This window comes from Corapipo altera, unplaced genomic scaffold (assembly GCF_003945725.1).
Source record: "Corapipo altera isolate COAL_440 unplaced genomic scaffold, ASM394572v1 80, whole genome shotgun sequence".
NCBI classification, from domain to species: Eukaryota; Metazoa; Chordata; class Aves; order Passeriformes; family Pipridae; genus Corapipo; species Corapipo altera.
Window position 1 is genome coordinate 235723 of NW_020885025.1, and position 27294 is coordinate 263016.

Below are 27294 nucleotides of genomic sequence, written 5' to 3' on the forward strand. Positions count from 1 at the left end.
TTCAAGCGTTTACTTCGGCCCCAGTGTGAGGGGAGGAGAAGGGTCGGGATGTTTTGCACACATTACCATGTGTGCATAAACACTCCAAAAAGCATCCCCTGCACCTCCTCCCTGCCTCCTTCCCCTGCTCAAGATAAACGCACCCTGGCTGATCTCCTGGGCCCCCAGAGATTCTGCTTTTAGGGTGGCCAATATTTGGGAGAGCGGGACCTTTTCTTAGCTTTATTTTCCTCCTTTCCCCTCTCCAAGTCCCCATTTTCAGCCCCAAAACTATCAGCCCGGGCAAGGAGGACTGAACTGAGCTGCTCAGCTCTTCTTTTCAGTTAAAAGCGCTTTTCTCTCCCCTCCCCTCTCTCTGCACTCGCGGACACGCACCGGTGTCCCTTGATCACAAAAGCAGGTCGCGACTCCCGACGTGGAGAAGAAAATCGAGGAATACAAACGGGAAAACCCCGGGATGTTTAGCTGGGAGATCCGGGACAGGCTCCTGAAGGACGGGCACTGCGACCGGAGCACTGTGCCCTCAGGTGAGAAGGCAGCTTGGCAAGAAGGGCACCCCAACACCCGCAGGAAGATGGAGGGAAATCATTATCACCACCAAAAATATTTTCCAGGGGCTCTTACACCCTCTCGGCCTTTGCTTTGATAAGGGGGCGGGGGGGGGGGGGGGACACCCCCACCAAAAACACCACAGCAAAAAAAACCCCCGCGGGGGGGGGGGGGGGGGGGGGGTGTACTCTTGTCTCTCTGTGGTCTGCTGCAAAAACAAACACAAACCAAACAGCTTTCCCAGGTTATTCCAGCTGCCCTGGGAGCAGGGCTGTGCTAGTGCAGTGGGAGCACTCGGAGAAGCAGCCCCCAAAGAGGGTGAAGGGGAACCCTCTTATCCCACTGCACTTTGCTTAGTGGGGGCTGCAGAGCAACATTTCCAGCAGCCAGAGCCTCCAGCTGTCAGCGGAAAGAGACCCTGCACCCCAAGATTTGGTCCGCAGGGTGTGTTCAGGGTGTGGGGAGTTCATTGGGTCCCAGCTGCGAGGTGCCCACTGTTCTGGGGGCTGAGCCTTCTCTGCAGGGCACATTTACCCCAAAGCAGGACAGGCCCCAGGTCTGAATCCAGGCTGTGGGTTCCCATTTGGAGCTGGGGGAAAGCTGGGTGTTGGGGGGGTCTTTTCCCTGTTCCAGAGCAAGTGACAATCCTTGTGGTGCCCCCCTGGGATGCAGCACTGGCTCTGATGCCCCGTGGGGCGTTGGCACAACCGGGAGCTGCTCGTGCCGGGGGCCTCGGGGAGGGTGACGAGCGGGTCCAGCTTTGGGAGCCCACCTGGGCAGCTCGGGGGCCTCGGGGGTTTTGGGGGGCACGGAGGCCCGGGCAGGAGCGTTCCCCTGGGTGCAGACGCCCTCGGGGGCGAGCGAGGCCTCCTGCCCACGTCCTGCAGCCCCGGCCGGGCTTCCCCAGCCGGCTCCCCCCTGGCATGCCCAGGCAGCTTATACTTGCCCTCTTGTCTTTGACTGTCTGAGGTTTAGTGAGTTCGATTAGCCGGGTGCTACGCATCAAATTCGGGAAGAAAGAGGAAGAGGAGGACTGCGACAAGAAGGAGGAGGACGGGGAGAAGAAGGCCAAGCACAGCATCGACGGAATCCTGGGCGACAAAGGTAAAGGCGGCCGCGCTGCCCGGGGGGGGCGGAGGGGACATTTGGGAGAGGGGGAACATCCCTCCCTGCCGAGAGGAAGACGGGATGGCTCCGGAGCCTCTGGTGTTTGTTCTTTCCCAAACTGACCGCTGGGCGAGCAGACGGAGAGCTGCAGGGCCCTGGCAGGGGCAGGGGGTGCCCGGCCCTCGGGCCGCGGGGGCTTTCCCAGGAGAAGAGTCGCTGGCGTTTGCTCTGGATCAATTAGACAGAAAGAGGGAGAGGAGGCGGCTGGGAGGGGGGAGAGGCATCTCTGACTCCTAAATGAATTTGTTAAACAGATTTCTCTGCTGCTCTCTAAGTGGTCCCCTGAAACTCGGGCTGACAGTTGACCGATTTGGCCAATCAATATCAATTAGAGCAGCCGCGGAGCCACCGGGGCCGGGGGGGCCGGGGGGGAGCGAACGGGGGCTCTGCACCCCGAAAGGAGACCGGCAGAAATAAATCTGGCAGCTCTGATGGAAGGCTTGAGGCTGGGCTGGTGCTGGGGCCCTGTTATCACCTCCCGTGATCGGTGTTTTCTTCTCTCGTGGGAGGAAAAATTAAACTTTTCAAAGCTTCTGTGCTCTAAATGTGGGGTTGGGGATGAGGAACAGCCGGAGCCGGCCACTGCGGGAGCTGGAATTTGATTTTTGGCAAACTCAGTGGGGGTGATGAATCCCCTTCCAAAATAAGGGGGAGAAAGTGGCACTTTTAGGGAGAATAAATGAGATTTATCAATGAAGGCGAGGACGTTGAAGTAACGGGAGGGAGGAGCCGCTGTGTTGATGTGGGCAGAAAATGATTTCCTTGTGTCACAGAGCTCGGCGCTTTTTGGGGGGGAAAACAGCAAGTCTGGAAGTCTTGGGGATGTGCTGCGGGAAATTGGGAATTGCCATTTTTCTCCCAAACTGGTGCAAAATGACGGTGGGCTGAGCCTGCCGGGGTTCAGTCGGTTGGAGTTTTGGGGGATTCGGGACCTTGTCGGGCCAAGAGGGAGCGGAGTGAGGGGGATTTTCCCCGTGGAGCCTTTCCCCAGTTCCGGGGTGGGAAGAGGGAGGGAATCACTCCCCAAGTTTCTCACTGGGGAGAAAGTTTTCCCCGTTTTGGGACAATGCGAGTGAGTGGGGCAATACTGACGTGGGGGGAATTCGGGGCAGAAAAAGCTTCTCCGTGTCACCATCAAACGTTCCTGCGAGTTTTAAATGAAGGTGCACAAAAGGGTTTTATTTTTTTTTAAGGATCTGATCCTTTTTTTTTTTCCCAACCTTGAAGATGAACTTCACTTACAAAGACCTTCAAGTCTATTGAAGCTTTATAAGTAAAAGATTCCTGACCACAAAAGCAAACAGTAGAAGGAAAAAAAAAAAAAAAAAGAAAGAAAAAGGAAAAAAAAAGAAAGAAAGAAAGGGGGGGAAAGGGAGGGAAAACCCGAGGCTGCCTTAAAAATGGAGTAAAGGGATGGGGGAGGGAGGGCTTGTCTATTCTCATTCAAAATTCGGCAAGGAGGAGAAAAAGTTTGGACAAAGGGCCAAGGAAGGGAAGAAAGGGAGATAAATTATTCAAAACTCCCTGCTGTTAGATAGTTTTGTAATATTATAGGACCGTCTGTTGGAAAAAGGAGAACCGTTGGACGTTGCAAAATGTTGCTTGTGATTTGGAAAGAGGCGATGCTCATTTGCAAATCGGGGCCATTGTGTCCGCGAAAAGCTCCCCCCTATCACTTTGGGGTGTTTTTAATTTTATTAAGGGAGGTAAAGAAGATTTTAGGGTTTAAAATTTATTTTAACCACGCCTCACCGCTTGAAAATATATATATATAATTTTCAAACCGCAGGTTGATTTATTTTTTCCCTTGTCCGTACGTTTTCCCCATCACCACCCCCAAAATAATAATAATTTAAAAAAAATTAAAAAGAATGAGTGAAAGAGCTGGAGGGTCTTTATTCATGATTAACACGCAGAAGTGCGTGTCAAAAAGCAAAACAAAACGCTCTCTTCTTCCTTCATGGGTACTATCGCGGACAAATAAAACACGAGCCCCCATTTCTTTCTGAAAGAAGGCTAATTTGGGCAAATTCCCGCTGCCGGAGCCCGCGGAGCGCCGCGGTACCTCCAGGCGCGCAGGCTCCGCTCGCATCCCCGGAGAGAAATCCTGAGTTATCGGCAATTTAAAATTTGTTTTCCTCCCCCGCAATCGCGCCCTGACTTTGTAGATTGCAGAGAAATCACCCACAAAGGCTCTGATTTGGGGTTTTTTTTGGGAGGGGGGAAGAGTCAACCGCCGGTGCGGGTTGGACTCGGCGCATCCGAGCGTTGCGCGATCGTGTCCGGCTGAAAACCAACCCTTAAAAACTAAAAAGTGACCGCCGTCAATGTGTATTTTAACGCCTGGGAAAGCTTTAATGGCCCCAATTAAGATAATTGATGATTCAACTTGTGAAACACTCCGAGGCGGTGGGTGCACGCTGGATATTTTTCTTATCCCTCGAAAATAGTAATATTTTTATACAATAAAATTAAAATCATAGCTGTTTCCCCCTTCACCTTAATTTTTTTCCCAGGAGGTTCGCAATAAAATAAAAATACGCCGCGCTGCTGCCACTTGTTCTCAGCTTCGCGGGGGGGGGGGGGGGGGGGGGCTGTAAAGGTTTTTTATTATTATTTTTATTAATTTCTGATTTTTAACGCGGTTTTCTGGTTCTCGCGGATGGCGAGAGAGGGGGGGAAACTTTGTTTTGGCCTTTTTCCTCTTGACAAACGTTTCATTGCCGGTTCTCCTCGCAGGGAGCCGGAGGAAGACAGCCCTAAATGCTCTCTCTTTTTAAGTGTTAAAGAAAGCTTCCACCCTGCGCCTGTTTCTTTCTATCGTCTGCTTGGCATTTAATAATGTTAAGACTTATTAGAGCTGGTAATGAAAACTGTGGCTGTTGAATAGGGAGCTGTGTTGGAGAAGGGTGTAATAGCTCCAAGGCATGCTAAGAAATGTATTTATCCCCAATCAGTACTCACTCTCTGAGTTCCCAGCACAAACGTTAAGTTGAAGGGTTTTAAGGCAGATTAAATTGAGCCTTTATTTCTTTGCACTTTCATCTTTAAACGGCTCACTCCAGCTAGCCCTGGGCATATATTCATGAGGCTTCACTTTATTTTTTTTTATATATATGTATTTTTTTTATATCCTTGTTAAGACCGAGTTATTATTATTATTTGGGCTTGTTGTTATTTATTATGGCTGGTGGGGTTCATTAGGGAGGGTCACGCGTGGGGCCTGCGCTGTTCTCTCCCGCGGGGGGGGAGGGGGCATTTGGACACCCCCAAATTTCAGGGGGTGCTGCTCGGGGGTTAATTGGGAGGAGCAGGGGAAGGGCCTCGTCCTGGTGGGTTATTAATTGCAACCAGACGCGGGGGAGGGGGTCGCGGGGTTACGGGGAAGGCGATGGGTCTGCGCGGGAGGAGAGGGAAGTTCGGCAGGTCCCCCTCACCCTCCCGGCGTGTCACCCCACGGTCACGGGCGGGGGACAGCCGGTCCTGCCCCCTGCACTGCTCCGGGACGCGGGGCAGGATGCAAAGGATGCTCAGGGCTTGGGTGGCGGGACCCATCTGGGGTGAAAACACGGATTTTTAGTTCGTTTCCCCCCCGCTTTGTATCTCCGAACTCCGCGTTATTGCGCCAAGTTTCTTCCACCGATCGATTTTTCGCTTCGATACCCCTTGGAAATACCGCGTGGGATGGGAAAGCCGAGTGGGAAAGCCGGGAGAGCAGCGGGCTCGGTGTTTATTGGGGGTGGCAGAGGCGGACAGGTGTGAACTGCACAGGAGGGGGGACACAGGGACACGTGCAGGTGATAACGATTTCATTGGGGAGCCCTCGGTGCCCCTTCTGTCGAGTTTTGGGGGGCTGGACAGAGCAGGGAGAGGCTTGGATGGGTCCTGCCCGATTTAATTGGGCTCGGGGAGGAAAAGGAGAAAGAAGGGGGGACCCCCCCAGCTGGAAAGGGGCTTTGTTTGCCATGCTGGAGCGGGGGGAGAGGGGATGCGGAGTCAATTTATCAGCAAACAATCTGCATTGATTTAAAACCAACAAGCGCTTTCTCTGTAAATGTATGTTTAGAAGGGGGGGGCGGGGGGGGGGGGAAACAGACACTTCATCAAATCAAGGGATTACGAAAGGTTGGCAATCTAATCAAACAGAGACCAGGCGGGATTTGTGAGTGTTGCGAGTGGGATCAGCTCTAATAATGGGGGGCAGGAAAGAGATAGGGAGGTGTCAAGCAATTCATTGGCTTTAGGCTGAGTTATTCTGTGCATATTTCAGGAAGAGAGAAGAGGGAAAAGGAGAAAAAAAAAAAGAGCAGGGAGAGGGAGAAGGAGGGGGGAGCTGGATGTGAGCACACACGGAGCTTACATGTCACAAAAAAAGCTGAGACAAATGAGGTACAACAATAAACACAGATAACAATTACAAAGGCAAACAGTGGCTTTTGGGAACAAGTAGCTGCAGAACCTGGTCTACATAAACAAAGTAGGCAAATGTTTGCAAGATAAACTCCTTCCTAAATCAAGTGTGACGGGAAGGAGAGAAGAGAGGAGGAGAGATAAGGTTGGAAAGGGGAATAAACGAGTATAATCTAATACAAGACATTTTAAAAAACAAACTTAAGACAAGGATGCGGGGAGAGAGGTTCAATTATACAGTAGGAAGTGAAATAATATAAGGGAGATGTTTGTGATCCAGGGGTTGTTTGGGTTTTTTCTTTTTCTGCATAATTCCCCCTCCCTTCTTTGGGGGAGAAGAATAGGTTCAATTATAGACCGGCGGAAAATATTAAGGCAAATATTGGTATCAAAAGCGCTGGCTGGCAGGTGGGGTGCCCGGGGTTCAGCTTGAACGGCAAAGGAAATACATTCGAGACGTTTTAATCTCTAATTTGAAGGTGGATGGTAGATTACATTATCCAGGGAGGGATAGGAAGCAGATCTTTGGCGCGGGGGGGAGATGGATGCCGTGATAGAGGAGGGGAGGAAGGAAGCGGGGAGGTCTATTGCTAATCCCAGGTTTCGCCTGTAATTGGGGTAGGAGAGAGGAGGCAGACATTGAATTAAGCGGCAGGAAGGCTGTGAGGGAAATGTGTGATCCAGGTGTGGGCAGGGGCTGGTCAGAAGCAAACAGACCCCCCCAAAAAAACCCCACTCTTAACCCCCAAATAATTTAAAGAAGTAGTTTAGGGCTGTGTTGGGACTTATTCTCCTTTATAGAGACATGTATATATGGATCTTTCCAAATGAGAATTGTATATAAGAGGGGAGAGACGTGTCTACAGTGTGGTTAAAGGAATTAGATATTTACCAGTTTGAAATAAGCCTGGTTATAAAAAAAGGGAGAGAGAGAGAGACACTGAAAAGATGAGACGGGAGAACACTTCAAACGAATTCATCATCTGGAGTGGTGAAGGGGAGATTTAGAGACAGTATTGGGAAGTTATTTAGATATTAATAACATATTTTCCTGAGGCGTCAGGAGTGCCTCCATACGCACTTTTTTCTCGCAGCTATTTGGCTGGGTGAAATATGGGAGACCCAAATGTTGGGAAGAGATAACACAATCAGCCGAGCCCTGGTCCTATGACTGCATCATAGCATTAAACCCGGATTAACCTCCCCTTTCTCCCCCTCCCCCTCTCCCGTTTCACCCCCCACCCCCCCCCCCCCCTTCCCCCCCCCCCCCCCCCCCCCAGGGCCCCCCCCCCCCCTCCCGCCCCGAGAAGCTTTCCAAATTTTTCAGGGGAATTTACATGGCAGGATTTTAAAGCACATATAACACTGGCCTTAAAGCTGTAAGGTACTTACTCGAGCATTAGGGTGAGGCGAGGGGGAAGGATCTTTCTGAAAATTACGTTTGCTACAAAAGAAATAAGCAAATAAGGGACCCTCTTAAGACCTGAGCTTTGAAGATATTATATATTTATAGAGACTCTTCTTAAAAAAAAAAAAAAAGCCCATTTCAATCAGCTGCCACATTTCTCTCCTCTCCCCCACTGGGTTTTACTCTTTTTTATTATGACCTTTTATTTTTTTATTTAATCTGAACTTCGGGCCGGTTTGGGCTCTGGGTTTTTTGGGACGAGAAGATGCTGGGGAGAGTCTCAGAGCAGGAGGGTTCCGAGCCTGGGAGGGGGAACGTCCGGGTGGGAGCTGCTCCTACCCGGCCGGGCAGCGCTTCCCTCTCCCGGCAGCGCTGAAGATGCAGGTGGAGGAGCCAGAGCCCCAGGGGGGTGGATTTTGGGGGGCTCCTCGTCCCCTGCTCCCCTCTGAGCCCAGGAAAAAAAAGAAAGGAAGGAGTTGGGAAGCGCAGGTGCAGCTCACGGAGGGCGTGGAGGTGGGGATGGGGATGCGGCTCTGCCGGCGGGCCCGGGGGGGAGGTTTGCTGCATCCCCCCCTCCCAAAAAACCCTCCTCCTCCCCAGCTCATCCCGAGCCGGAGACGGTCCCCGCTCGAGAGGGCTCGTCCTGCGCTCTCATCTCGCAGGATCGCGCCACAAAAGAAATTAGATGTCAGCTAATGCCTGTTTATAAAGACATTTGTCATCCCGAGTTGGGGAGAATTGGGAAGAGCCGAGGAGGAGCGGGGAGGGCGAGGACCAGAATCGGAGCTTTTTTAAAAGGCAGAATCTGAAGGTGCGAGTGACGCTGATATTTTGGGGACCCGGTCCGGGACTGACCCCTGCGCTGGAACGGCCCTCGGGGGGGATCGCAGTTCCTCGGGGGGGGATTGTAACGCCTCGGAGGGGGTTTCATCCCCTCGAAGGGGGGGGGAAGGGGGGGGGGGGGGGGGGGAAGAAAAAGAAAAAGTAGGTGAGGAAAAGTAGAGGCAGCTTGAGGAAATTGAGAAGCTTATAGTCTTTGATCCTTGGATGCTTTTCCTTATCAGAAACATTTGTGGTGACACCGGTACAAAGGAAGTTCATCATATTACAGACTGCTCGGGCTGCTCGCAGGAATCACTGTCTATTAATTAGCAGGCGCTCTGTCTTGTGGGACACACGAGATCTGAGGCTACATATTACTTGCTTGGATGGCTCTGGGTCCTGTGATGAATTGCTGTAAAGGGCCGAGGCTGTTTATAGGCTCTGCGGGGACAGCCGAGGCAGAGGGGAGGCGGGGAGGACCCTCGGCTCATTCATGAAATATATCTATATCTATCAATCTATAGATGGGCAGGCAAGAGGGGAAGGGGGTCGCTCATTCATGAAATTCTGCGGCTGGGGAGACATTTTAGCTCATCCATTTTGTGCACGGCCGGGTTGCGCGGCTCGGGGGCTCCTGGAGGCTTTGGGAGGACGGCAAGGACTGGTTTAAAAGAAAATATTTTAAAAAAGAAGAAAAAAAAAAGTGAAAAAAGGCTAGTCAAGTCTTCCCAAAGCCAGGGCAAAGGAGGCGAGGATGTGGCGGTGGAAATGGAGGGTTTAACTCAGCTCCGAACATCCCACCCCGGGGCTGCTCCCCTCGCACCTCCACCTGCGCACCCAAAATGTATTTAAAGGATTTTTTTGGAGCGGGGGTGGAATGCGGGGTTCAAAGAGGGGGCTTTCCAACCTTTCCTATGGATGGTCGGTCTCCTGCTGCTCTGCCCCACCGGGGGCGGCGGGGAGGGCACGGAAGGATGTCCTGCTCCCCCCCCAGGGATGCTCTTTGCCTCACCAAGGGATACTCCTTGTCCCATGGAGGGATGCTCTGTGCCCCACGAAGGGATGCTCCACAGCCCCCAGGGGATGTTTCGGGGGGGGCTCAGTGGAAGCGCAGACTATTTTTACCCCCTCTCTTCCCTCCCATGGGCCGTCCCTGCCCCTGGGCTTGCTCCCGTTCTCTGGAAGAGGGAGGAAAAAACCCTTCTTGGTTTTCACTCTTCCCCTGTCGGTGTTTTTTTGTTTGATGCTAAAATTGGAAGGCAGCACTCTGCCTGACCCTGGGCAGCGGGGTGAGGGCAGCGCTGCCGGCGGGGCTCCCCCCGGGCGGGGTGCGGGCTGAAGAGGGGGACAAACCCCCCCAGCTCCAACCTTCGGTGCCGCCTTTGTCCCGAGCCCCCAAAGCCCGCGGATCAAAGAGGCATCTCCAAAAGAGGGGGCGGGGGTGCGCGGACAGTCATGAAACCGCGGCCCCCAAACCCGAGGGGAGTCCGAAAAACAATGTTGTTTTCCTGTTTTCCAAGGGAAGGGGGAAAACCCGCCCCTGCCCCGCTGCCCTTTTCATCAGCGTCCAGATCAGGAGCGGAGGGGAAAGTCCGGAGCGACAGCAATTCTGTAATATATTTAATTTATTTTTTCCCATTATGGGGACGAATTGATTTGCATTTTTATTAGGAATTAAACGAGAGGGAGGAAAGTTGACTCGACAGGATTGCTCAACGAGAAGCTGCTTTTGAGCAACTCCCTTCCAAGAGGAGTTAAAAATACCCGAGTGATTTTCGCCTTGCTTGAAGTTAGAAGGATCCTTAAATCATCCGCTTCCCACTGTTAAACAACTTCGCAAAGATGATTATTGGTTTTTTTCTTGAGAAAAATCAATCCACCCAGAGCCTCGTCTTGCGCTTTAATAAAGATTCGCAGGCTGCATTATTTTGCATTTTTAAATACAGAAGAGCGTCTAAAAGGAGAGGGTGAAGGTACAAAGGACACCTCGATGTCGAGGGATATTCAGGGGACAGTCATGTTTAAATTCGCTACAATTGTCTCCGGCACATTTGATTGCTCGGAAAAAGAAAGAAACAGTGACATGAATAGGAATGGGGGCTGGGGGGCCGCGATTAATAACCCCAACCTTTGTATGGCGGAAATTATCCGAGGGGGGGCAGATAGCCGGGGCTGCGGGGGATTTTAAAGGAATATATATTTATATATCTGCGTATAGAAGCGCGTGTTTAGCGACAGGCCGGCGTTTTCCAGAGAGATTCGTTATTTTTCTGTGCTGTAACTTAATTATTTATAAATTCTTTTCCCACTTCTCGACAAGATGCCTGTTTGATGCTAAATAGCAGCAAATTGAGCTATTTGAAGCTTCTCCCCCTCCCCCCATTTCCTGAGAATATGGATATTTGGTTTGTACCTTGTTGCTCTGTTTCTTTTTTCCTGGAGTTTTCCACTTAATCTCCTTCCAGCCACAAACCCTCCCTTGTGCGTGCGGGTGAATGTGCTCGCAGCGGGTAAACTGCAATTGCCATTCCTGAAACTTCAGCAAAAGGAGGAGAAAAGTTCGGAGGGTTTAACAAAGGAAGATTCTTTTTAAATAAACAAACAAAACAACGCAGTTCTTGGCACCCCAAATTCTCCGGAGGGGGCTGTGGAAAGAGAGATCGAACAGCCTCAGATTAAGATGCGTCTAAAGGACGAGGGGATGCAGGTTAAATCCAAGTGATGTTTTTGGGAAAGTGTCATGGTTTGAGAGCTCTCAAACCATGACAGAAAATCGTATGTGTATAAAGTCAAAATCTCCGTTTTTCTCAAGGGAAAACACTCAAAGGTTCACGGCGCTCAGATGGACAATATTCCCAAATTCTGCTTGGCAAAAGCGTCTCAGCAAATCTCTGTCAAGGAATAAAACAGGGTGGTGGTTGGTATCAATTCCTAAAGAATAAAATAACTCCAGCGCCGAGCAGAGAGCTGCCTGAGTTTAGAGTTCAGTCGCCAAGAGTCAAGTGGCCCCACGGAGAAAAAAATATCCCCGTCACCGTCCCTCCCCCCCCCCCCGATCAGCAGGGAAACCTAAATATTGTAATTATTTTTTCCCTGCGAGGCAGGGAAGGGAAACAGCGGAGCCGAACCCCCCGCGCCCTCGCTCCTCTCCCGGCTCCTGGGACTCCGCGAGTTTTCTCTCCGATTTTAAACTTTACCCAGGCTGAATTTGATCTTTTTAACTCTTTTGCCATCCCCATCTCTTTTACCCCCTCCTTTTCTGACGGTGTTTTTTTCTCACTCTGTTTTCTCCCCTTAACCTCCTCTTTTTTGTGTGTCCGCCTTTCATTTGAAGCGAGGCTTTACAGCTTGCTACACTTTCTAAGTGCATCAATAGCCACTTTAGAAATACAAACAACTTTTAAAGATAAAATAACCAAACCAGAATGGGACTTTCAATGGGGGGATAGTTGTTGTTCTTTACCATGGAGTGTGCAGCCGCCTCTGCCTAATCCAGCTTTCATTTTCACCGACAAATGCCAAGAATCTATATCTGTCTCCCAACCCCTCGGGAGCTTGATTACACGACAAAAGGCTGCCATTATCCGCAGGAGAAAACAGGGAGGGGACACGGGGGCTCGGGCCTCTGAGGATGAGGGCATCTCCAAACTATTGACTTAGTGGATGAAGTCAAGAGCAAACACGCTGAGATCTAAAGGGGGGGGGGAGGGGCCGGGGGGGGGGGGGGGGGGGGGATCTTCAGGGATGGAGCGGAGGAAAAGCAGCAGCAGAAAGTCCTTGAAAGTAGCGCGGAAGGGGAAGGAGAGAGTTTGGGGAGGAATTAATCTGACCGGGGAAAGGTTTTTCTCCTTCCCCACCCTAGAGAAGGTCGATCGGGGAAAACTCCCACCCGCTCTCTGACCCGACATTGGTGTTTTTTCCCCCGTATGTTTTGGCCTATGGTGCGATTTAATTTTTTAAAAAGCCCTTTTCCACCTTCTCCGTGGGGAATTTGGGTCTCTCCTCCTGCTGAGAGTAGAAAAAAGGTGGAAAACCCCAAATCTCGCTTCTTGGGGGCCCGGGGATGGTGTGGGAGTCCTCACCCCGCCGACCTGCGCATCCTCCCCGGGCTGGACGCAGGCACCTCTCCCCAGGCCGGGAGTAGCCCCAGGAGAGCCTCACCCCAAAGTTTTGGGGGCACAGGGAATCTCTTCCCCACCCTCCTCGCTGCTGCAGCCCGGACACCACTGGCCGGACTCGGGTTTTCTCCCCAGCCTGGGAATAAACGGGGTCAAGGTCTCGGGCGCGTTTGGCCGCGGAGCCACGATCGCTCCCCGGGTCGTTCCCGCAGAAAGGCTGGGATGAGGGGCTGGGAGGGGTAGGAAGGGGGGTAAGATACCCCAGCGGGTCCGGCAGGGAGGAGAAGTCACCCCACACCGCTGCTTTTCAGGTCGAACTGGCCGCGTTGTGCATGACTGCCTCATTAGCCACCGCTGAGCCGGGATTTGCGGGCCCGGCTCATCCCGGCCCGCCGCGGACAAAAGTTATTTCAGCTCTATCTGTAATTTATCTGGGTCACCTGGGGAGAAATCCTCCGGGTACGGAGAGTGCTAGAAGTGGTACCAAAGGAGTCCCACCGCCCTTAATTACTCTTTAATCAACCTAACGCAGTGGTCCCTTTAAAGAGCTGCTTTTGGCGCAAGAAGCTGCGTTTAAGCATCTGCTCCCCGGCCGAGGAGCCAAAAACCTGCTCCAGCTTAAGGGATTTAAAGGTGTGGAGCGTGTTTCGGGCTGGGCCCTGCGAGCATCCCTTCTGCTGGAAGCACAAAAGTATTAAACTCAGGAAGAGGGTGGGGGGGAGGTGGGAAGAACCTGGAGGATCCGATTTAAACTACAAAGGAGCCTAAATTCGGCTTTTAAGTGAAATTTATCTTGGTGGAGAGCGAAGGAGAGAGCAGGCTGTGTTCGCAGCGCTGAGGGGCTTTTCCTCCTTGCAATAAGCCCAGATGGACAGCTTATTTTGTATTATTTTATGCTATTTCCCTTTCGTGATATATGTAAAAAGGTGATGAACCTGCTGTTCGCAGCGGGATTGTGATTCAGGAGCAGGATGGTGAAATTTTGCTCTGGGAAAGCTGCGCGGAATCCCTGGCTTTGCGGTCCTACGGACAGTTCAGTGCCTGGCAGGGAAAGAGCAGCTGCTGTGAGAGAGAATAAATGTTAAAAGAAAGAAAAAAAAATCCTCGTAATCTTGGGACGTATATAATCTACGTCTTCCCGAATCCCAAAAGGCAGCGGGCCCGTCTCTCTGATTTATTTTTACGCTAGCCTAGTTTGCATCCCAAAGAAGTAAACTGCTATTTTTAACCACTGGTTTAAAGCTTAATTAAAAGCCCCTAAACTGATTGTTTTGAAAATTGATTTAGAGGAATTGCCCCAGGGCTGAGACGTTATCTAAGCCAAGGCGCAGTCCCAGAGCTCGCAGTGGTGTCTGCATCGTTAACCCCGAAGTCGCCGGGTGTGGGTGACGCACGGGCCAGCGGGGTTCCCGCACCCTCTGGAAAGAAAGATCCTTTGTTAGTCCCGGCTACCGGCTTGCTTGGGTGGATCTCCGCTGGTTTCCTGGAGTTTGGAGGTTTAATTGAATTAAGGGAAGCTCTGAGATGCTCCTGACACCGGGACGGGAGAGCTCTTCCTTTCATCTCGGGGAGCGGGGGGTGGATGGAGGAGAGAGCTGTCTCCAAGGACCACGGTATCTACACACGTCGGCTGTGCCAGGGGGGTATACACGGGTTATTTTGGTGCCCAAACCCCTTCCCCTCTTGCCAACCTCCCTTTTTGTAGCCACCGGGGTCGAGATGCTGCCGAGCCACCGCCGCCGTAATTATCTTCAATTGGCTCCCCGGGAGAAGGGACTTTACCTGCTTAAAAGGGGTGAAATGAAAGTTGGTTTGAAGGCTTCGGGAGAGGGAGGGTGGGAAGGGAAGTGGCATTTCAGCCCCATAATTAGATGTAAACAAGAATAGAGACGGGGCTCCATGGTCAGACAACTTGATTGTTAAGGGATTAACACCTAAGTAAACCAATAAAGGCTCCGCGTTGCTGGCGAGAGCTGCGGGCCAGGCAGGGCTGGGCAAGACTAGCGAGGACTAATGGGCTGCCCCCCCCGCCACAGCCAGCCCAGCACATTAATAACCCCCGAGAAAACGGTCTGGACACGCGTGGGGCCACCCCAGCAATTTTAGGAGTCCAGTTTTTAAGGCTTTTGGCAAAGGTTTGAGTTGTTGGGGGTGTTTCTACCGGTTGGGAAGCGAAGGGCGATTCCCTTCTCTTCTTCGGGGTGCCTCAAGGTAGACACCCGTCTTCACCTGGCACCCATAAACATTACCCGGCACCCATCGCCCTATTTACTAGGGGATTAAATGAGTTAGGAGAGGATTTCCTACCCACCCGAATGGGGCAGGGCACTCCCGCCTCCACACGTGTAAGTAGGTTCGTTTCTTTTGCACAAGGAAAACCGCAGGTTCCTTCAACCCTTTAGTTTTTCCATCCCTTCTTAATAATAGCTTAAAAATAATAGAATCCTTCAGAGCCAGCTCGAGCAAAACCCTCCTGGGCGTAGCTCTCCAGGTTTGCCTCCAACTGGGCTTTTGTCGCCGTTTCTTTTTTTCCCAGCTCGGCCCCGGTTGGTATTTCCCCCCCCTTCCCTCCAGCCCCGGCCGGACTTTGAGTGGATGGAGGAGTTTAACCTTTGGGAAGAAAACAACAAAAAAAATCAGGTCTGGCCTTAAGTGATGTGGTGGTACCTGTAAGCCTGATTTCCATGGCTTTCTGCCGTGGATTTGGGATTGAGAGGTACCTGAAAGGCTCAGAGTCAAACTGAGTTCAATAACTCGGGTCTGTTTTGTTTTCCTCCATCTCTCCCCAGCCTCCAGTGGTCTCTGTGCTCCGCTGGCAGGGCCAATATCGGAGCACTCTGGGGTGTGGGTATTTCTCCTCCTGATTGCAAATAACCGAAAGATTAGCACCAGCAGCTGTTTGGAATTGGAACAATGGAGAGACCTAGGAAGTGGAGAAATTGAAAAAGGAGAACCCCCCTCCTAATCACCCAGCTCAAAGTTCACCAAGTCAGACTGCATGACTTAACGTGACCTCCACCTCGGCTTCACAGGCTGTTTGCTTATGGGGAGGCTGGGGGGAGGCAGAAGGAGAGAGGGAAGGGGGCGGGGGGGGATAGGGGGAGTTTAATGAAATTTCCTATAGAAATGGGAGGTTATGGCGTGGCTGGACGGTCCCCTTTGGCCGCCGGATGCTCTCGGTGTTGTCCCGTAGGGCGGGTTTGGGGGTTCTCTAACCCGCAGGGGGGGTTGAACCCCCTCCATCCTCTTCAGAGGTTCGCCCCCTCCTCGGGGGGCCCGATCCTCCAAACCAGGGTTCGTCTCTGGAAGAGGCGCCGGGGATGAGCTGCCCTTCCCGGGGCAGTGACATCCCGGGCGGGGGGTCCGCGGTGGGTTCGGGGGATCCCCGCCGAGGGGCAGGGGGCCGGGGTTCGCCCCCCGGCCCGGCCCTGCGCTGTCTGGTGCGGTGTGAGAGCGGCTGAGCTGTCAGGAGGGGTTTGAATGGGATCCCTAATGGATTTGACTCGGAAATCTCGACTTGACCAGTTTTTTCCTCTTTAAAACAAACTCATTAAACTTGTCAACACTCATTAGGGCCTTAAAACGCTGAACTGGAGTCACTGGGGAGAGCGGTTGGTGGGGGGCTGCCCGGGGAAGGAGCGCTGGGGAGGGGGCGGCTCCGCATCCCTCCGTGCCGGGGCCGCGGCCGCGCTCCCGCGGCTCTGCGGGGAGGGAGAAGGGGCTGCCAGGAAAATAAACGCCTTAAAAGAGAAATCAAGGGAGGAGAGAGAGAGCCGGCACGGGGAGGGGGTTGTGCCTTAGGGGCATCTCCGCACACCCCCCCCGCCTTCCCCGGGGCTCGGCTACAAAGGAGGCGCCGGGGCAGGGGAGGGCTCCGGAGTCTTGTCCAGAGCCTTGGGTTTGGGGATGTTCCCTGGGATGGGAGAGTGCGTGGGGGAAATAGATCTGTTGGGCTGTGATTTCTGCCATTGCCGGGGGAAGGGGGAATAGTGGGAAAGGGAGGGGGAAAGGTTAGAGCCAGCTTTCAGCCCTAAATCCCCTGGAAATGAGCCTGGTCTCCGAAATTCCTTCCCAATCCCCCTACCCAAAATATTTTGAGAGCTGTAAAATTAGTCGGAGGTCGTCTTAATTCCGTCGGCAGGATGAAAATTGCTTTGGGGGGGGGGGGGCAATTAAATGTTGTGCATTTCCCTGTCTCTTTTGAATAGAGGTTTTGTTTGGGGTTGATTCAGATTTTTTTTTTTTAAGGGTTTATTCTGATGCTTTTCAAGCCTCGGTTCCCCTTTAAGGGGGAAAAAAACCCACCCCTATTAAAAAAAAAAAAACCTTCGAGACCTTCTGTTATTCCCCTCTCTGAGAATGAGAACATCAGCTATTCAAGCGTATTGATGAACTCCCCCAAAAAGTTTATTAAGAGAAGCGAAAACAAAAGGACTAAAGGCCGCAGGCAACTGGACAGACAGTTTATAAACTAAGGTCCCATTGTCCCCCTGAGGCAGATGCATGAATACCTCTGAATGGGTCCCTTTGGAGTGACAAGATCAAGCCAGACAACAGCATGTTAAAAGGAAGGAGCACTGTTTCTCTTTCTCCGACCCAAAGATCTGTTCCCCCTACTCCTCCTGCATTAATGTACATCTGCAGGGGGAGGAATAAATAGCTCCTTAGGATCTGCGGCCTTCGGGGTTTTTATTCCTCCCCCCCAGCCCCGGCTCTCTGCACCATATGCTGCGGATCAGCCCTCCTTCCCCGCCGCCTCCAGCCAGGCCGTCGCCTAAAATGATCCCCAGCACTCGCAAACTTTCTTCTCCCTCTCTCCTTACCCCCCTCTCCCCGTTCCTTCCCCCGACCGCTGTTCAAATCGCGATTTACGGCCCTGCTTGTCTCTGAGATCCCTCGTGGTCAATTAGGTTTGCACAGAGCCATTTCACTAATAGGCTTTGATGGATTTATTTTATTTTATTTTTTTTCTCTCCTTGCCCTGGGCTGGCAGGATGTGGTGGTGGGGAAGAACACCCTGAGCATCCCATGGAGAGGGGCAGGGAATGGCAAACCTGGCAGTGGGGACCTGCAGAAGTCCCCAAATTAATGCCCAAAGTGGCCATTGTGGTTCACCTCACTGTCACTGTCGTGGCTGGAGGGGCCGAGCTGAGCAGCATTTGGGCAATGCTGAGCAGCTTTGGTTTCCCATCAAACCACACTGAGCTGCATGAGCCCCCCAGTTAATTCAGGAAAAGTTTCTAAAGCCTTGCAAGTGGAGAGGAGTCAAATATGTGTTTGCATTGAGACATTTTAGCTTTATGATCTCGGGGTATTTTGTTGCCTGGACAGTGGAAAAATAGGGGAAGAGTGAGTTTGTCATCACTTTGGCCCTTGAAACAACTTGTGGGGGCACAGAGCACAACAAACAGCCCAGGCAGGGGGTGAAGCTGAAGGCAGAGGCTTCCCAGACACCTCAGTCCTCACCCCCACATCCCAGTCCTGGGTGTCTGTGGGTCCCTCTGTCCCTGCTGACATGTCAGGGGGAGCCCTCCAAGGCAGGAGCCTCTCCCCAGGGGCTGTGAGGGGCTCTGGGGGTGATCACTGCTCAGTTCAGCTCTCCCTGGTGCTCACAGAGCCTCTGCTCAGCCTGTACCGAGAGGCAGCTCCGAGCCTGGGGTGGGAGGTCAAGCGATGATAATAATAATAATAAAATCTCCCCTTTCCCAGCCTCACCTCACCCTCCCCAGTGGAAGAGCTTCTATTTCATGGCTGGCTAAAGCCAAACTTCCCTCCAGGAGGTTCCATGACTCCTGACCCTCCTAACCTGTACTTAGAGCTTTCCAAAGGGGACAAGCTCCTGGAGAGGTGACCTGAACGGAGACAGAGCCACAAGGGCAAACCCAATCTATTTAATAACAAAAACAGGTCAAAACAGCAACAGGGAGGAGAAAAACACTGAGCAAAAGGAACAAAAATACTGACCAATGTGAATGTTTCCCAATCAGGGAAAAACCTGGTTAGTCAGGTAGGGGGTGGTTTGGAGGGAATGTTGGAAGGTGGTTTTGTGGTTTTGGTGACAGTTCTGCCCTTTAACTGGTAAACCCCAGGTGGACTTTAGCACCATGCAGGAACCCACATCCCCAGCCAGGGCTTGGAGGTGGTGATGCCTCCCCAAAGGGACCATGCATGGGGACAGTGTCAACCAGCTTGAGAATAAACCTGTGCACGGGCCCAAGCCCTCGTTTTTGGAGAAATATGACAATTTGGTGCCATGCTAGAATTAATTAAGCCACTGACCCTTCAAGTAAATGCTTCCGCATTTGATTTTATGTATAATGCCACTGACTTCAACAGACCCACTGATGGACCCAGTTTTTTGCAGGACATGAGACCCTTTGCAGCCCCTGCAGTGCAGGAATATTTGTATTATTTCTTTTTGGGTTTTCCATAAGGTGCACTTGCCTGAAAGCATCACAAATGGGGCAGGGGAGATGAAAAAAAGAAAGAGATGAGAAGCTGATGTAATGAAAGACCAGCAGATTTTGGGTCATTCCTCTTCCCTTGGTGGCTCCCTGAGGCAAAGCAAAAAAAAAGGAAAACACGAACACATAATCAAACCAAGGAGCCAGTTAACCAGGCCAACCCGTGTCATCCCAAAGTCCCATTTAGCTGCTCGTAGGATTATCACTTGTTGCTGATTCCAACCCAGCAGGTGTTGTCAGCTATTTATGATCAGTGGTTATCCAGTGGCACTGGAGAGCCTGGAACTCAGTGTCACATCCAGACCAGAGCCAACTTCTCCCCTGAGATCCCAAACCAAATTAGACTTCACACAGCAGCAGATGTTAATACACAGCATATGGGGACAGGGGGAAATACAGGTTCAAATCCACAAAGATGGTGAAATCTCCACACCCTTCACCCTGTTAGTCCCTGTTCTAGAGGGAAAGCAGAAGGAATAGATCCGTGTTTATGCCCAGGGAGCCTGTGGGGGAGGGCAGGGATGAAGGCGTTGCTTTGTGCATGGGATGGATGGATATTATTTAGACTTTGGGGCTGGATTTGCGGTGGGCAGGGTAGGAATGCACAGCCAGAGCCAGCTCCCAGCTAGAGAATATTAAGGATATTTTATTAGGGATAACCCAAGTGAAGCAGCTTGCCCAGGTTCATGTGGAGAATCAGCAACAAATCAAGACTGGAACCTTGTGTAAAAATGACTGAGCAGAGCCCCATCCACAGGTTTCCTTTTCCTCTTCAAAATCTGGGGGGTTTATGCAGGAAAATTCCAATGGTATCCACAGGAGTTTTACCCAAAGATTGAATATGGACCTGGAGATTTGGCTTCTTTCTTTCCTTTAGAGGCAAATCAGCTCTCAGGGCAAACAACCCGACGCTCCTTGGAAATAAAACACATTTCTGGCTCAGGCCTGAAAGGCTTTACCTTTGTGGGCAACTTGATCCCAGTGAGTCCTCCCAGGCTGTGTCCTGAGAGGATTCCCCATGTAAGCAGAATTGGGGGGATTGGGGCAGGGCCCCGTAAGAAGCATTTCAGGACTGGAATCAGCTCTGCAAAACCCAACCAGCTCCTCCTGGCTGGTGCCTTAAAGACAAGAGTCACAAATCCAGGATAAAGTGCCAAGGGATCCCCTGAAGCTTTTTGAAGGAGGCTGGACCTTGCTGTAAAACTCCCCAAACTGGGCTCAGGTCCTTCCCTTCTCGGCATGTTTTAAATGATTTTGGGTTTTAATGGAGGGCCTGGAGCTCATTCCTTTGTATTCCTGGCATCAAACAAGGGGCTGCTGCCCCCAGCTGGGTTCCTTGCACTTAGAAGCAAAGCTCAACTCAATATTACCTTAATTAATTAACTAAGGGGACAATGGCTCTCGAGGTCTCACCTCTGTTTGCAGGGAGGGGGACCTTTGGACAGAGCCCTGCCATAAACTAATTCCCAGTTCCAGCCAGGAGTCCTAGTGGGAAGAGTCAAGTGACACTATTTACTTGTTTACCAAGAATTTATGTCATATTTGTTTTTCCCCACCTTATGTCTGCAGCACTGAAAACTCTGTTGGGGGTGCAGGGGGAAGGAGGAGGAGGAGAGGGTATTATTTGCACTAACCACTGAAATCAAAGCACATTCCCATCTGAAAAATACCACTTCACAGCTTTTGGTATCTTCTCTCTTTTTTTTTTTTTTTAATTTTAATTTAAAAAAACTTTTTGAAGCTTTCCAGGTTCCATATAACAAATCTGAGCTTTGATGCTTTAAAAGTGCCCTAAAGAGCTACAGGCAACATCACAGTTAACCAAAAAAATATATGTTTAAAGGCTCCTGTGAGCACTTGTATCTCTTCTGAATGTTGTGGGTGGGGTTTCTTTTGCATTTGCAAGCAAGCACCGCGCTTTATTCCACCCAGGAACGGGCATTTTGTAGTTTGAAGCAGAGGGAAAAAATGTTTTAAAAGGTCACAGTGAAATGTGACCAGCTGGGAAATCTGGGAACACGTGTGTCAGACACTCCCAGGGCATTGTGAGGGGATTTGGGGTCCAGACCCAGAAGAAGGGCAGTAATTGATATTTTTATGGGTAAGGAAACTAAAGCACAGGCTGGATATGTCATTTCATGTCCCACCGGGAGCTCACAGAAGGAACTGAATCTGTGTCTCCTGGAGTTCCTCCACCTTCACAAATCATCCTCCTGGGTCAAACTCTCAAACAACTTGAAATGGCTTCACTCGGGGCAGTTTTGTGGATTGAGTCGCTCTCTGAGTGGGGCTTTGAGGAGGAGCTTTAGGTATTTGGGATCTGCTGTTTTTTAATACACTTCTGGATGTAGTATTTTGATTGTTTGGCAAATGATTCCTCCACTCTGTCCAATTGTGTTGGAAAGAATTGTCCCTACTGACACACCTAAGAAATCTCAGGAAAAGGACTAAGAAATGCACTCCTTACGTGCAGAAAAACCAGGATATTTCACAGGAGATTACTTTTTGGATCAGAGAAAGGATCAGTTACTTTTCCCCCCGCGTCCACACATTTTTGGTCTGGGTTTCATTGCTCAGAACTTCTGTTGGTGCATGAAAAATACATTTGTGTGTATTTGAGAGCTCTGGGGCACAGGAAAACATGACCATTCACAACCACATCTCCCAGTTTGAGCCAGGCAGCTCTGGGGGCTGGGATTGAGCCACTGGAAATTCAGTCCTTATTGTCTCAGGTCCCGAATCTGCAATTACTTATGTCCATATTTAATTCCATCCACGTGAGTTGCCCCACGGGAGGAAACACAGACACAACTGAGAAGGTCCTTCCACCACCTCCTGTAAAAGTGAACAGCTGAGAAGGGGATCATGAGCTCAGCTGGAAATCGGCATTCCCAGCGTGTGGGATCTCCTTGGACACTCATTGGAGCAGAGTTGTGCTCACACAGAAAGCTTAAAAGGAGGGATTCTGCCATAAACTGCAGAATTTGATGGACCTACTTTAGCTGGTACCAAATAAGCAACTTCATCTTTGAACTCCAGATACTGATTTTTATTTCACCACCACCAGGTTGTTTAATTTGCAATTCTGAATCTGCAGACAGGAATCTGGCCCCCCTTTGTATGTTCTCTCTGTTTTCTCTAAAGAATATGGAATTCACTCATGGCTTTCAAGACTTAAGATCTGGCTCTGCTATTGAATTATTCAACACTTCCAGTGTCCAGGGCCAGATTTGACAGGACTTGGAGCAACCTTGCCTAGTAGAAGGTGTCCCTGGCCATGGAAGAGCTGGAATGGTTTGGGTTGAAAGGGACCATAAAGATCATCTCATTCCATGGGCAGGGACACCTTCCACTGGAAACATCTGAGTGTTGGAAGAGCTGCTCTTAATAACTGAGTAGGTGAATGTGAACCAGCTCTGGACCAGCACTTCCTCACCACATCTCAGAAACAGTGATGATGATGTTGGACCTGTCAAGGTTACAGGGAGATTGCTCTTAATGATTATCACTCCCTTAATTCTACTTAGTAGACTTTGGTCCTTACACTCTCATGTCCCACTGACTTGTTCTGTGTTTGATTTCATACATGTGAGTGGCCTCATGGTAGGATACACAGGCAGGGTTAAAAGGCACTTCCACCACCACCTCCTATAAAAGCAGACTTACAGACTCCTCTTTATCAGACCTAAAGCTGTTGCCGTGTTGGGTATTTTAGAGTCCAGCTCGTGGAAAGCCACTTGGCTGCAGTCAGTCCTTTTCTTGCTTCTTGTGGTTGTTACACACGTGTCAGGCTCTTCAAAGGAGCCCTTCCTCCAGCCTGTGCTGCCTTTGCAGTGCCCGTCATGTGCAGGGACCTGCTGATGGTAACTGGGCAGCAGCATCGTTAGGGGGTCGTGATCGGGTCGTGTCACAAACAGGGACATCCAGGGGATTGTAGGTGATTTTACTGGCTTTGACTCCAGCCTGCCCTCCGGTTGCCTGCATGTCCTCGCCACTCACCCTCTGATTTTCGTGGGGTGCTTGGAGGGTTGGGCAGGATGGTCCAGTTGAGGCAAATTAAAGCAAAAATTTTCTTTGTCCCTCCTCTCTCTGGGAACCACAAATCTCCATCAGAGTTGTGTAATCCCACCCAACCCGTGCTGGGGGTCTCTCAACTTGACAGTTTCCACTTTCTTGCTTTCCCATCATAGATACAACAGAGCAGGTGGTTGTAAATCTCTTTGACAGAGGGAGCAAACACCTCTGTTGGGTTGTTGGCCAAACTGTTGTGGCTCGGTGTCCCCTGACAGTGCAGTGGCATCAGGGAGCTGAACGAAGAACCCCAACCCTGACCCCTCCTGCACTGGTTCTTGCTCCTGGTCAGGGCTGACCTTCCCCTGAGAGCAGGGCAGTTACTCTGCATCACCAGGACTGCAGAATCCTCACTGTCAGAGCTCGGGGTTGGGACACAATCCTGCTCACCTGAGCCCGAAGTACCCGGTGCCCACAGGATTCCAGCCTGGATTGGAGCCAGGGGCCGAGGGGAGCAGCTGGAACAGGGCAGGAGGGGTGTGCTGGGTGGGGGTGCAGCCCCTGGCCCCCTTCACTGGGGCGGCTCTGCCTATGATGTCCCTTCCAGAGGGCGAGAGGGGACTGGAAACCTTTCACAAATGGAAATGCCGCCCATTTGTTTATAATTTTATCCCCCGACATGTAACCTGAACCTGATGGAGTCAAAGAATTAAACCTCTGCATGTTTCCTACCTCAAAAACACTGGAGCAAATCCAGGGCTCTTGAAAGTGAATTATTCCAAAGAGCTGAAAGGGAAAGAAAAAAAAGAAGCCTGACTTTTTGTATTTTTTTGTTTATTTGTTTGTTTTTGGTTTTGCCCCTTCCCAAAGTTTTGAAAGAGTGCCCTTACTTGTTCTCCAGCATCAATGGGCAACCAATGCATTTTTGGGAGCATGGCCAGTTAGTTGCAAAGTAATCCCCACAATTTACAAATAATTGTATTTGTTTACAGGAGTTTTGAGGACAGAAAGTAATTCCAAGGGAACGAAATTTCGCAGGCTAAGAAGGAACCTCGGAATTTTTATTTTCCATTCTTTTTATTTTTTCAGGGAGAAGAATTTTCTGCTCACAAAAATATAAGTTAAACACCTCAGGACGAGCTTACTTGTTGCAATTATGCAGTTTTGGGTTATTAAATAAGCTGTGAATGTATTTTGCCATTAGCATTCCTGCACAGGGAGGTTTGTGGTTGTTTTTTTATTTAAATGTAGGGTCTAATCAGCTTACACAGAGTAGAAGTGACCTACCTGTTAATCTAGTATGTGCATTTTGCCTGCCATAATTTGAAGGGTCCAGTGGAGATAGAGGTGTTGATTTGGCTGATTAAATCAAACTAAAACCAGGGATCAGGTAGAGCGGGGTGAGGCTGCTCTGTCCATCTCTCCAAGCTCAATACTCTCTAATGTTTTTTTTTTATTGAGTCAATTATTGAGCCAATTTACACCATCCCAAAGGTGTAATTTCCTGGAGTGCACTGGTTTAAACAGGGAAAAACCACATTGACAAAACTATGGGCTCAGGTTATAAGATTTTAGATCAGAGATCATGTTTTTGGTTAGGATTTGTAAATCACCTGGTGCACTGGGCAAAAAAAAAAAAAAAAAAACAAAACAAGGGAGAGGCCAATACTTTGGGAACTTTGTATATATTTAGATTGTTAAGTAGCAGAATTCCAGCTTGTGGGACTGTAAGCCCATGGGATATCCATGGAACTGTGAATTGGAGCGACGTCCAGGGGAGATTTTTACATATGGACTATAAACGGACATAATGGATGATGGATAAATAGGTAGACCTGAGAGGAGGGAATGAGCAGCTGGATTGCTGGATAATGGATAGACTGGGAGGAGGGAATGAGCAGCTGGATTGCTCATGTCCCACATTACTCACAGTGTTACACTGGGGCAAAGGGTTTAAAAGGGAAGTGGATCCCAGTGGCTGCTCTCAGGGCACACAGGGAAACAGAATTCCAGTATCAGGATGTCCAGAGGAAGGGTGGGGTTGGCATCCTGGAAGGGCTCTGGCAGGAGCTGAGCCAGCCCTGTAGCCACGAGAAATCAGAGGAGAAAGGGGCAATACACTACTTTGCCTTCCTGCATTGCCCATCCCGTGTGTGCCCCTCTTTGGGATGAATTCTGCTCCCAGTTAGAGCACTTTGGCTCCAGAAATGATGGTCTGGCTCCATGTAGCCAGGAGGAAAATCCATCTCTTGCTCTTTCTGAATGGTTGAGCAGCAGGACTGTCCCTTTCCTCTGTCCCAGTGCCACCAGTGCTCTTGGCTCCCTCCCGTCCCCTATAGCCTCCCGCTCTGCCAGCTGAGTGGCTGCCAGCTTCCCAGGGATTTATCCATCCTGCCCCATCCTATGGATCGAAATTCAGGAGAGCAGAAACCTGCCGAACCCCTTTTTGGGGGCCAGCCTTGTCTTTTCCCAGTGCCAGCCATGCCCCCCACATCCCAGGCTCTAAAAGCAGCCTCCCAGGATGGCAGAGCTCGGTTGGTCGGAGCTTTTCTTGGCCAACTTTTTTGGTGCCTGAGCGCGCCTTGAAGTGTCAGCTTGACATAATATGTAACAGTAATTAAGAAATAAGCCTCTTGCCCGGTTTCACAGCAATCATTTAGCTAAGTAACTACCATGGTCCAGTGCCTCAAAAATCACCATTAGCCCACGCCACTTATGGCCATAAAATTTCTTGTTTTCTGCTTTTCATCGGACTCACCCTGGAATCTTCGTTTTGCTTTATTTATACATTTGCACTCAAACAATGGCAATAAACCCATTCCCAGAGTGTTGCAAATCAGAAATTTGTCCACATTTTTTCCACCACCTTCCTGGGTGAAGCTGCCTTTTGCTTGGGAACGGCGGTGACTGGAGGCAGCTGGGGGGGGGGGGGGGAGCTGGGTGTCGCTCAGAGATTGATCGGTGCTGTTGGAAGTCGCTGGGATGGGGCAGAGAGGGGGAGCCAGAGGAATCCGGCATGAAAAGGCAGTTTGTGGTGACAGGAGTTTCTTTTGAAAGACCTGATTGAATCAGACCTGAGGCGGGAAGAAACGGCTGTTGCCTTCATTGAGTTTTCGGTAACTTTTACCCCCCTCCTTCTATCGAGGTTTTTGGGCTTTGTTCTGTTTTAATGTGTCCTGTACTGGTTAAGCTGGAAGAAATAACCACGAGGTTATACCTGCAGAGGGAAAAAAAAAGAAAAGACCAAGGACATCTCACTCAGTTCCTCGCAGCCCGTGAGACATATTTGTGACTATTCTGAACCAGCGGAGCACTCATTCTGACACGTTTTTAACCCAGCTCACTATCAGGCTCTGGGCCACAATAAATTACAATTAAAGCTGTCTGCAGGCAGCTCAACGGACCATGTCACAATGCTGTGACACAAACTGAGTTGTCTTAGTTGGTACAATTTATGGAAAAAGCTGCTTGCCCAGCCTTATTACCACAATATCTGCAAAGCACCTTCCCCTGGGGACTGTGCTGCCATCCACGCTCGCAACACAGATGCTGAACAGTTCAGCTTTAATTAAATAAAAACCTCTGATGCTCTGAGCCCCATTTGCCTCAATATCAGGCTTGTCCCTTCCCCGTTACATCTCCTGTGGGCCCAGTTGAGCTTTTGCTGGGCCGGCTCTGGGAGCAGTGGCTGCTCACTCAGGCAGTGCCAGCTGGCATTGTGGACATTTACCCCCAGTGACATCTGAATTGAGCTCAGAGTAAATGCCCTCGTATTTTGGTCCACCCCACTTCAGAGGGAGTTTTGTCTGAATCAAAAGAAATAGGGACAGGAGTGGGGGGGGGAAAGAAGAAAAAAAGGAAGATTTTTGGGACTTAGCGTAGCCTGCCTGGATTTCCCTCTCTCGTGGCATTTGGACACCAGAGAAAGCGCTGGGACTTAAACTGAACTATCGACTTTCAGAGGGAAAATTCCTCCTGGCATGAACAGCCTCATGCTGACTGACATGTGCACGAGGTGACCTACTAAGTATTTTATTTTTTTTTCTTGCTGTTGAATTTATTCCTCCCTGACTTCTTGGTTATTCTGCTAAAATCCATCTTCTCCTTGAGCCCTCGTGTGAACATCTCTCTTCATGAGGCATTAAAGTCTTGCTCTTTCTGCCGAAGGGCCTGTGGAATCTACCTCAATTATCACCCCTGGCCTTGCTCCCCACACTCTCCAGCCTCTCCTCCCCTGCTCCTTTTACAGAACCATAGGATGAGTTGGGTTGGAAGGGCCCTTAAAGCTCATCCCATCCCACCCCCTGCCATGGGCAGGGACACCTTCCACTAGCCCAGGCTGCTC

At 50.5% G+C, this 27294-nt stretch overlaps 1 protein-coding gene across 2 annotated transcripts in view; it reads left to right on the forward strand.

Annotated features, from left to right (window-relative positions):
- PAX7 (paired box 7) overlaps positions 1-27294 on the forward strand; it is a 106262-nt gene that overhangs the window by 2926 nt on the left and 76042 nt on the right. The window contains exons 4-5 of one of the 2 annotated variants that reach the window (XM_027668068.1): positions 401-527; positions 1525-1653. In XM_027668068.1, the coding sequence (XP_027523869.1) occupies positions 401-527; positions 1525-1653 (256 nt within the window). Of the gene's footprint in view, positions 1-397; positions 528-1518; positions 1654-27294 lie in introns of both variants that reach the window. The other variant, XM_027668067.1, reaches the window with a different exon arrangement.